Genomic DNA, 12,371 nt, shown 5'->3' with positions numbered 1-12,371 from the left:
CACTAACTGAATACCTGAGTCACATGACTTGAGAAAACTATTTGGTTTTGTGGAAGTACACATAAAAATGGTTCAGAATAATGACCCTGCTCTTAAAAAAATTTTACATATTCATACGGGTAGTTTAAAAAAATAACGCTCATTAGTAAATGAGCTTTTTTCTTCTCTACTATTAAAATTGCCTTTTTATGAAAAGCACAAATGTTTACCAGGATAAACTTATTCTTTGAAGAGGACCAAAACACAACACATTGAAATAATTAGGTTTAAAAATCTTTGCAATTGCATTCATTAAGCTGTATTGAATTTTAACTAACGATGCAAATGAAAACCCATCTACGTATTTCTGCAAAGAATGTCTCACTACCTTCATCTGTCTCCCAAAACTTTTTGGAAAAAAAATTATTAAATAAATACATTTAACTGGCCAAAACTGTAAGAATTAACAATGCAATATGATAAAGTTAATAGAATGCTGTTTCCCCATTCCAATCTGCTGCCTTATATGCACAGTCTGGGTGCTTGAACACGTCATATTTTATATCAGCAGAAAAATAATATTGTCTCAGAAGCAGTTTTTCCAATTACAAATCAATCTGGACAGCTAACAGAGCAAAGAGAGGCATCCTTGAGACTGGTACAAAGACTATAACAGGAGGGAAGAACATGGGGGTGCTTTAGCATTCCTATTAGAATTTCCTCCTTTTACATGAAATACATCTAATTTTTTGACAAAAATAATGAAACAGCCTGAACATAGTTTGACTAAAACAAAACCACGATTAAAAAAAAAAAGAAAACACCTAGCTTTAAAAAAAAAAAATAAATAAAAGCAGCAGCTGATTCAATGGTCTATGTTCAGATGAGGTAGTAGTAGAAATTTACAACTGTCAAACAAGTTGCCTCCTGAAAGTCCACTTAATCCACCCATTCAAAGGAAATTAAGTTTTTAAGTTTTTCAACTACAGTAAGTGAAGATTCAAGAATATAAGGGGATGTTTTGTGATGAGATTCAGTCTGATCATTTTTTAAATGTGCTTTAATTTTTTTCACTGTAAAAAAATTAGCTATAAAACGATGGATAGTTTTTAAATGATCTCTTGAAAGATTACTTTAAAATCTGCTCTTAATTTTACTGAAATTTACATAAGATTAACAGGCCATTCAGTATTAAGACACTGCACAGTACCACAGAGGTAGTAACAGGTCTTAATGAATAGAGTAGTTTTGCCGTATTTTTTCCCAAACAGTTCACAAGCCGGTCTCAGAAGACAAGGTTGTGTCAATTGCAAAATAAACTATGTACTAAAACAGTACCTATTTCAGATTCTTAAACAGAATATAATTAAGCAATGCACTTTAACAGCTTTTAGAAGCAGTTACTAAGAAAGGAAATTTTTTTCTTGACAAGAGAACCTGAAACAGTAGTTTTTAGAGCCTGAGAAACAGTAGAATTGTCAGATCCCCGAGATCCTTATTCTCAATCACTCAGTTACCTTACAGAGCTTCTGATACCGAGGAGAGGAAACTGCCATCCTTTGTAAACGATGCAACAAAACCACAACTTTCTGCAGAGACGTTCTCACCACAGCCATCATTTTAAGTTTACCACACTTGTGAAGACACCTCAGAATTTGCATTATAAATGAAGAGCAACGATGATTTCCTCCCGGTCACTGGACAATGATTTGCCAGTTCTCTGAGCATGCTCGTTTCCAGGAATGCATTTGAAAGATACGGGGGTTAGGTTCTAGGAAAAAAGCAGTCTGGTATTCCTTCAACTTCTTCTCAATTTCAAAAGCACAAACGCCACCCAGGAAGACCCCCGGCAGATGCTCACAGCCCTCACTTGCTCAGCCTGGCAGGGCCAGAAATGCAGCAAGTTGTCGAGCCGCCAAGCGCTGCCGGCTGCCGGAGAGGAGTGCGCTCAGAAGCCAAAGAGGATATTAAGTGAAACATTAAAGCTGCAGATACAAAGCAGACGTCCCCCTGGGAACAGAGATTCAACACATCGCTGCCGCCACCACAGTGCACGCCTTGTAGCTGGTTTATATTAAGAGAGAAAGTAGCATTCACCCTCTCTCTAAAGAGGGGTGCGTTCACCACCTGATAAATACAGCTCTGGCAATGCTCTGTGAATGAGTGAATAAGAGACGCTGTTATAAATCCCGGGAAGACCTAAAGGGGACCCGACTCCAAAGATAGCAGCCCATACATTAAGTGCTCATAAATCACCTCCAGACTGGTCTCAGCACAAGATCACGGGAAACAAAAAAGCAAAACAAAAACCAAACAAAAATGCTGGCAGGGGGTATGGTGCTTTACCTAACATACCCTAAGAGCTGCCCATGGAGTCCCTCCTTTATGACCGACCAGGAGGAAAGCCATTAGAAATGAAATAGGTTAGTACTCATCTAATTAAATGGCGAAGTTAATAAAAAATAAAGTCTGTAACTGACTACTGAATATTCCCCCTGTAGGCAGCATCTTCTTGATCTCATTTTAGTTGCCATAAAACTGTTCTAATTTTATGAATAGAAAATATGAGACCATAATTATATCATATAAAGACTCAATTTAGAATGTTTGGCTTCTGATGTGTAGGTCTACAGACTTGAGACGCTCTCTGCTGCAGTCTGAATACCATTACAAATGGCCACGGGAGTAAAGTACTATCAGGAGATGAGCAAAATGACCCCAAATGATTAAATGACTGGGTCAAAGAGCACGGCCAGAAATAGAACCCAGATGTTTCTCATTATCAGTGTCCGGCTCAAATTAGTAACCTGGGCAGTGCCCAGCCTCAGCTCTCTCTACTGTACCATGAGTCTTTGAAAGAAATACAGGGTTTAAATATTTGTTTCTCTTCTTTCACTTCATCTGTCTTTCTTTGTCCTTCATTTTAGCATGATTTAAAGTTCTACTGGGTCTTATAGAGTCATATTTATCAAGCAGAATTTTGTGGGTTCCTGCGGCATATTTTTTTCCCTGAAGGTTTGTGCTAAGAATCCACACTGCCTCCCTCTGGTGAGGCTAACAGTGTTTTAATACACATGTGAAGCCAAAAGCATAGGCTGTAGTCAAATAATATGATTTAAAACACTAAGTTAATAGGCAAATAGACAAAAACAGATCTGTGACTTTTCCGGGGTAGAAATGGGGAATCGACTGCTAAAGGGTAAACGATCTCTTTTCGAGGTAATGAAAATGTTCTAATTTGATTACAACAAGGTTTGCACAACTCTGTGAATATACTAAAAAACAAGTGAATTGTAAACTCAAAATGGATGAACCGCATAGTGTGTGGATTATATACTAATACAGTTTACAGTATATGGATTATATATACCAATGGAGTTGTTATAAAAAATAGGAAGTCGGGGGGCGCCTGTAGCTCAAAGGAATAGGGCACCGGCCTCAGATACCGGAGGTGGCGGGTTCAAAGCTGGCCCCGGCCAAAAACTGCAAAAAAATAAAAATAAAAATACGAAGTCATCATTTCTTTTCCAGAACTGGTACATGGGAAGTATTTACCCCCAAACACAGGGCTATGCATGGAGGTAGGTGCAGAAAAAGATCTGAAACACTCTGCAATCAAAATCTGTGTCTATGGAACAAGAGGAGAAAAATTAGGCTAAAAGTATAATAATCCTAAAAACAAATTAAAAGAGCAATACCAGCTACGTATTGAAACACCACCCCAGAAAGCAGCAGGGTCTCAATATTTTATCCATGAAAAGAATAAGAACATCTCAATTAATTGGTGCTGCTAAATGGAAAGCTTAAATTTTCAAATAGAATTAAAATAATAATAATCTAGAACATGGGCACGAAAATTAGGAATAAATGGATTTGAATTAATAAACTTGTTAGAAGTCTTTCACTCAAGAGCAAAAAATAAAATGAAATAAAAAGAATAAAAAGTTCTTGCATCTTTGGCCAAACTGTCTGAATACAGATTCACAGCAACACCTGCATACAAACCAGGCATCTCCTGGGTGTTACACAAATGCCTCATTTCAACATGGTCTAAATGGAATCCACGCCATCTTCTCACACTTCCCGCCAACCTCACCCCTGCCGTGGTATTTCCTTTCCCTGGGTTCCCAGGTGCGGGCTCTAGTACCACCTCCCGACTCTTCCCCATCCGATGCCCATACTGTCAAGTCATTAGGTCCCGCCCCTCTATTGCCTCCCGTCTGGTCAGTAGAACCAGAGGATGGGTTACACGAATGCCCTAACAGATCTGCCTGCTGTCATTCTTACTTCATTTAAACTCATTCCTCAAAAATGTCATCAGATTCCTATAAAGCAGAAACCCCATTGCATCACTCTCGCTCAGTTATCCTCTATTCCTTCTCCCCACTGACAGCAGGCTAAAATGTACAATGCTTAGCAAGACATACAAGACCCTTTAAGATCTGCACTCCTTGGCTCTCAAGGAGCTTGTCTCTCTTGCAGTCTCCCAAGGATCAGCTTTTCTCGTACCAAAAGGCCTTGGCTGAGGGATAAAACCTAACAGCCTTGCCACAGGGCAATAAACATAACTACAGAAATCCGAATGATCATCCATCCTTAACAGAAATGGTGTGTATCCCAGCATACTCCTCCAAACTCATCTTCATCTTCCATGTGCTTCAGAACTGTCCTTTATCAAAATTTACCCAAGATGCAACTTAAACCGAATATAAAACCAACTTATTCATTGTGACAAAACACCAGCTTCAGCACTGCACACGTACCCACCTGCTGCCACCATCACATCACAGAAAATTTATTTTATGATTTGATGTGCTATTGTACAGTCATTTCCTTCAACAAGCACCTCTCCATTTCCAAACAAGTCTCTATTTTAAATGGCCTGATCATTCACACAAAAGGAGATTCATTAATACACAGGCCCATAGGAAAATTAAAATTTTCTTACCTCAGAAATATTCTGTGAAAGGTACTAAGTCTCTAACAGCTATCTACCTAGAAGGCGTTAAAAATAAAGCCATAGAATATTTTTTAAATAGACTGGGAGAAGGCTTTAAAATTAAGAGCATTTAATAAAGGAGGAAGAGAGGGAAAAATCATGCAAATTTCCATTTTGTGACGCATCCTATACATTAAACAAATGTACGTGTTTATCTTTAGATAAACAGAGATTTAAGAAGGCTCTTAATAAATACCCTCTTTATTACATTCTTTGAGCCAAAAGATTCCATTTCAGTAACATTAAATTATTTTTGAGAAGTCATTTCTATACATATTATAATGTATTTTAGTATTTTTGTCAGCAACCTTTCCTTCTCAATGCTGTTTGCTACTCGACAAGTAATCCTGTGCTGAGCTATTTTTATTTAGAAAGACTTTAAACATTTCTATGTACATTTGTCTTCCACAGTTTGAATATTCATTAAATATTGAGGAGAGTTTTGGTTATGGTAAGAATCTATCCTAAGATTAAATGTGTCAGAAGACATGGTTAAACTCTGCAACAGGCCTGTGTCACTGGTGCTCATTACCAAGGTTCATTTCAAGCCTCCTTTCACTGCTGGTCTATAAACTGTCACCACTTAAGTGCATAGCCAACATAGATATTGAAATTAACACCATTACATAAATTATCTGGGAACATTTATAGGTCAGGCTTATAGTTGTTTAAATCATTAAAAATAATATATTCCAGCGGCTATCCATATTTACAGCCCTCTATAATCCCCTAAAATCCAGATGATGGGTAAATATTTTGTCAATGAACATTGACTGTGACCTCATGAGACTCCAGAGAATGAGACAAAGGATTGGATTTAACTCTTACACTTGTCCAGTCATACCAACTACCAAGTCACAAAGCTATTACAAAATGAACAAGAAATAAGAATTCATGTAAAGAAACATAGATTTTCATTAAGTTAGTCTTAGGAACCTAATGGTAAAACACCGTAAGAGACTTTATGCATGGGAACAAGCTCCAAATAAGCCCAATCCAAAAGATGCCTTTTTAAAAAATTTTATAACTGTTTAATGAAAATAATTTCAAACATAGAGAAGAACTATAAGAATAAAAGTTGGTTCAAAAAAAGACTCAATACCTTTTATCCAGAGCCACGTAATTATTGACATTTTAAGAAAGAGTTTTTTGATATTTCAAGGGAAAAAGAGTTCCTAAGAACCAATTCAAAAGGTCATCAATACTGAATTTCATAATCGTGAAGCCTCGGTCCAAGAGTGGCAGTTAGTATTTACTTAGGATTTGCACACAGGGCCCTGAATAGGCAACGATGTGGAATAATATCACGTCCTTTAAGAATCGTGTGCTCAACTGAGACAGGTGGAGACATGCATCAAATGACAAGGGGACACATGTTCACAAGCTGTTACCAGAAAAAATATTGGTCAAACTGATGTGAGACTGAAATGGCAAGGAAAGGTTCTTACTAGCATAGGTTTGGAGCTAAGATCTAAGGGAGAAGGCCTATATGATTGCCAAGAATAGGTCAATCCAGGCAGACGAAATGGGAGGCTCAAGGGCGGGGCAGAAAAAAAGATTCACACATGCTTCATGAGATTAATTGTAACTATTAGCATACTGCATGGAGAAGAAAAATTCGAACCTCGTTCTGTACATACAATCATAATTATCAAGCTAAAGACATACAAGTAATACCTTCGAGGCTAATATTGTTCGTTGTAAACCAAGCCGTACAGCTTTTGCAGCTTTTATATTAAGTATATATAATAAATGGGGAAAGAAACAACTTCACATTACTGAAAAATGTCCTTATAATTTAGGATTCCATAAAGCTAACTGTAACAGGGCTTAAAATGACAGAAAACAGAATAGCTATGAGCCTCTAACTCTAAATAAATAATTATTACTTTCATAAAACCAGGTGGTGTTTTTTCCTCTAATATTAAGTGAAAATATTTTACAGATTTTATTTCTAGGAACTAATTATTCACAGGAGAGCAGGGATTTCATAGCAGAACAAGGTGGCAGCCTCACCTTTTAACAGTAATAAATTTGCACAGAGATGGATCCATAGAACGTGGTACAAATGCAAACACTGTCTGTAGTTTCCCGGGCATTTACCTGCATCTGCTGTTTGAGCTCCCTGGCCAAGACACTGTCCTGAAGAGCATTCTCCCTCTGGGAGGCATCCGCCAGCACGTTCACTGTGGTCTCAGCTTCCTGGATCCACTTTAGGAAGTTCTCCAGATCTCTGCGAGAGGCCTGCACTGTCCCCAGCTCAGCCTCCAAGGCATTCTGTCTGTCAGCAATACTGAAAGTAACAACAGGACAGGCAGGTTCCATTACTTACAGGGTGACATTCCACAGCACACATACCTTAAATAAAAGAGTAACAGACAGCTTCAAAGGAACTTTTATTTAAGTCACTGAATATAATTTGGAGACTTATTTATATGTGTCTCTTGAATAATCCTTAGTGGAGGAGGCATGTGGATTGTGAGAAGAGTGAGAGGGAGACACATGAATACTAACAAAATCACGTCCGCATCGTAACATAATGATGACTATGTTGCACATCTTATAATTGCACATTAAGTTATTCCCCCATATGTTCTAAGTCAATACCTTGATATAACACGAGGCACCCAAAAAGCAATATCCAGAAATATTCATAAAATCAGTGACTAAATCAACTCTAGGAAGTGAAAGCTGAATATTTAAGATAAAAATAAAAATAATTTAGAGGGTCAACTTTATGTATTTTTACACAATTCATATTAAATACAAGTTTTTTTAATTTATTTTTATTTTTTTATGTTAAATCATAGCTGTGTACATTAGTGCAATCAAGGGGTACAATGTGCTGGTTTCATATACAATCTGAAATATTCTCATCAAACTGTTCAATGTAGCCTTCATGGCATTTTCTTAGTTATTGTATGTAGACATTTGTATTCTGCATTTAGTAAGTTTCGCCTGTAGGGAAGGGGCCAAGGAAGGGGAAGGGAGGGGGGAGGTTAGGGTGGAGGAAGGGTAATGGGTGGGGACACACCTACAAGTTTATTTTTTAATTTGACTTAATTATGTTTAGAACACTTTGGACAATCAAGCTTTTATAAACCCTTCATTCAATCTACATAAAAATTTGAACATAGAACTATCCTGGAATTACCTGAGTTAAAAGATACACATATCTCTAAAGCCAACATTTAAAACTATGCATATGTCAGAGCCCCATAATAAGAAAACAGACAACTCAGTAAAAAAAAAGAAAAAATGGGGACCAACAATTCCACTCCTAGGTATTTAAACCCAGGGGAACTGAAGACATACTTCCATACCAAAATCTGCACACAGATGTTTATAGCACCATGATTTATACTAATCATATAATAGAAACAACCTAGATGTCACCATTGATCAAGGAATTGATAAACACAATACAGTATATCATACAAGGAGTACTATTCAGCTATAAAAAGGAATGAAAGACTCATACCTGATACAACATGGATGAACACTGAAAACAAGACGCTCAGTGAAACAGCCAGACACAAAACACCATATATTATGAAAGCCCATCTATGTAAAATTTCTAAAATATCACATCCCTAAAGAGAGAAGGTAGATGAACCAGGGGGTGGAGGGCAACAGAGACTAACTGCTTACAACATGGAATGTTCTTTAGGGTTATAAATTTTCTGAAACTAGAAGTCGTGATGGTTATACAACATGGTCCATGTACTAAAAACCACTGAGTTGTCCCTGTGAAAAGGGTAAAGTTCATAGCACAAAAGGTGCCCTTTCCCTGCAGGGGAGATGTGCAGTGAGCCTGAAACTGCAGACAGGGCCAGGGACCACATGCACTGTGATTTTTCCTATACATATACCTATGATAAAGTTTAATTTATAAATCAGTCACAATAAGAGGTTAACAATAGAACAATTATAACGACATACTGCAATAAAAGTTCTATGAATGCAGTCTCTCTCTTAAAATATCCTATTGTACTGTACGACAGGTAATTGAAACCACAGAAAAAGAAACGACAGGTAAGAAGAGACTACTGTATATGAACTGAATCTCAATAAAAATCAGTGTAGCTAATATGACTTCATGTTTTATCTTTTTCTCCTATCTATTCACTCATCCATCCATTTGTCATGATCCTTCTATCTGCATTTATACACAGAAGAGAAAAATGTATGGTATGTTAACTTCTTAAGCACTAGGCTTTAAATTGGTTTACTTTCCTATTTGTACTTTTTGGCATTTTTTGAATTTATAGTGAATAAGTATCATTTTTACACATCGATAAACGTATTCTTTAAAAAATGGGTAAAAGATTTAAAGATCACCGTAGGAGGTATATGTTTCATAGGGCAAACAAGCACCATCAATCACTATAGAAATGTGCATTCAAACCTCACCACATATTGCTTTCAGAAAATGAGTGCACCAAGTGCTGGTGAGAATGTGGGGTAACTACAACCCTCCTACATTGCACGAAAGAGTGTATAATGGTCTAGCCACTTTGAAAAACAGCTGGCAGCTTTAAGCCAACCATGCACTTGTGATACAATCCAGCCATCCTATCCCTGGATATTCACCCTGGAGAAGTGAAAACGTGTGTCAACACAAAACCTGTATGTGAACGTTTACAACATCCTTATTTGTAATGGTCCAGAAGTGGAAACAACCCAAATGGATACACAAAATACGGTTCTTGCATACAACAGTGTACTCACATATCAATAAAAATAGTAAATCACTGATACATGGAACAATGCAGATGGAATCTCACATGCATTCTGCTAGGTGAAGGAAGCCAGACACGAAAGATTACATACTACAACCCATTTACAGGACACTCTGGATACATAAATTCTCATCTCAGCATGTATTCACTAACTCAAAGAATAAATTCAAATTACCGCACCTAGAATTTAATGTCCCTCCATAATCAATCACCAACTTTTCCAACTTTATCCCAGAGTTTTGCCCAATACTTTGTTTAGGTCAAAGAGCTTTTTCTCTAGATATTCTTAATGATCTTTCCACATAAAAATTTTACATCCATATAAAAAAATACTTCTGACCATCCATCTCCATTTTTCAAAATCCTACCACTTCTTGAATGTTTAAGAGCCGCCACTTCCAGAACATTCTATCCAAAGTAGACTTCCTGGCTCTGAGTTCATAAGAGGTAAGTTTTCCTCTTCACACAACTATTTATCCTTATTTATCTTTGAAAAGCTGTTGGATTATGATTTTTGTCTTACTCTTAAGTTTTCCTTTAACTATATCATAGAGACTTCTTGTCTGTCTACCTAGTCTATAAACTTTCTATGGGCAGAAATAGTTTTTTATAGCTCCATATTCCTCAGAGTTCTTATTACAGTATAATAATATGTATTTATGGAATAATGACAACCTATCTCTTAATATGCCTTTAAAATTTCTCCCACAGACCATTTTTTAAGAAGCTCCTAGGTGATTATCTCCACAAAACTCAGTTTGAGAATCAAGAAGGAAGAAGATGTGAGAAGCATTAAAACAGAGATCCAACCCAGATAGAAGCAAAGGGGCGCTCATGCTGACAGTAAAAGCAGGTCACAGAAAAGAGTGAAGGAATTCAAACTGGAAAGGTGAGGGCTGTCATCACCATTGCAACTACTCTGCATTCTTACTTTAGCTTGACAAAACTTACAAAGGATACATTCAGGAAAAAAGAGGAAATGTGCCAAGGGGAAAACAAACCAAAAGCAAAAAGCAATAAAAACACATGAGATCCAAGAACTAGGGATTCCAAACCAGGAGAAAAGCAAAGAAAACACCCAGAATGATGGCTGTGCACCAGGGTTAGAAAGCGTGTCTTCAGGAGAAATGTCTCCAAGAAATAATATTGGAAGTGATAGCCTCCTTAATGTGAGTGACTTTGTGGAAAATTGTACTGTCAGGTCTTCGGAAAATGTGGAAGGGTTAGCAGTGGGTGCAAAGAAAAGTAGACACACACAAAGGAAGCCAATTATTAATTTTAGGTAAAACAAACAGCAAAGAAACAAAATGACAGTAAATGTCAATGCTTGGCTCTTAATGTTTAGACAGAAATAATAATAACACCATTGAATATGTTTATCTGAAAATTCAATGATGAATAAGGGAAGTCAATAGTGGCATAAAAAAGCCATTTCCTAAATACTTACCAAAACAGAACATCAGTAGACAATGTCTAATATTGATGAACTAAAAGATAATGGCATACTCATCATATTTTAAATATAAAAATGCATAAATGATATAAGGAGAATCCTCCTGCTTCTGAGGGAGGATTACAGTGAGTAAAGAGAGAATAACTATTTTTTGTTATAAAACTAGGTAGTTTTTTTTGGTAATCATAGGTGTATATTTCTTTAATGTTTAAAATTAAGAAGTTACCCATATTATAATTGAGGTGGGTGCTGTTGATCAAGTTTTATCCTCAAATCCTGCCCATATTTTCAGTGTATAAGAGATCAACTGAAAAAAATATTAAGAACATTGCAAGAGGGACTTTACCTAACAATTGCAATCAGTGTAACTGGCTTATTGTACCCTCAATGAATCCCCAACAATAAAAATAAATAAATAAATAAATTGTGGTATATGTAAAAAAAAAAAAAATATTAAGAACAACCGAAAAAGGGTTTGCCAACAAAGAACTAGAAAGCAAAGCGTTAAAAGAATATACACATTCAACTAATCTGTCATGAACAGGCTATTCGTATTTTAAGAATATTCAATATATAAAATTTGGTCATTAAAAAATGTAATAAAGTCACACACTTTCATTGTCCATAATCAGAATCCTCTTATTATTTAAGAATTTTCAAATGTACATAATATGGCAACAGCTGTCATAAAAAATAGATCATTAGAGATTAGTGAGATGAGTTCTGCCCAGATTAAGGAAAAGGATGTAAATGTCTGAGAACCCTAAGGTTGGAGACAGAGGACTCTCTACACACGAGAAGCATTTATACACCACATATAAGGAACCAAGTTAGCAGGGAGTAGAAAGCCTAAAGTCATGCTTCACAGGAAAAGTGAGCTAAGATCACGAGCTCTTGGCCTCAGACAGCGTAATTCCAGCAACACACTTTAATGACCAGTAGAACATTCTGAATCTAGAAACTAGGAGACTTACTGTCAAATTGTCAACTATCTGCTGGTCATCAGTGGGAACAACAAAATACTCTTTAAAAATATTCATCGCCTAGGAAACTATTAAAAAACAACAACAACAACAAATTTTAGTTGTTTTCTTAACAGATGTCTACTTTGTGTAAACAGAAGAATATGAGTTTGGGATCAATGTGGACAACGCACCATTACCAAATAGCCATAAAAGCTTGAGCAAACTGCCTTATT

The 12,371-nt window shown here is 36.5% G+C and overlaps 1 protein-coding gene across 8 annotated transcripts in view; it reads right to left on the bottom strand.

Annotated features, from left to right (window-relative positions):
- The window catches only part of UTRN (utrophin), a 533,531-nt gene that overhangs the window by 258,093 nt on the left and 263,067 nt on the right, over positions 1 to 12,371 (bottom strand). For 7 of the 8 annotated variants that reach the window (XM_053590883.1, XM_053590887.1, XM_053590886.1 and 4 more), the window contains one exon: positions 7,082 to 7,271. In XM_053590883.1, coding sequence (XP_053446858.1) covers positions 7,082 to 7,271 — 190 coding nt within the window. Of the gene's footprint in view, positions 1 to 1,496; positions 2,103 to 7,081; positions 7,272 to 12,371 lie in introns of those variants that run through there. The other variant, XM_053590888.1, reaches the window with a different exon arrangement.

This window comes from Nycticebus coucang, chromosome 5 (genome assembly GCF_027406575.1).
Source record: "Nycticebus coucang isolate mNycCou1 chromosome 5, mNycCou1.pri, whole genome shotgun sequence".
NCBI lineage: Eukaryota > Metazoa > Chordata > Mammalia > Primates > Lorisidae > Nycticebus > Nycticebus coucang.
This window is presented reverse-complemented; position numbering and strand designations above follow the sequence as displayed.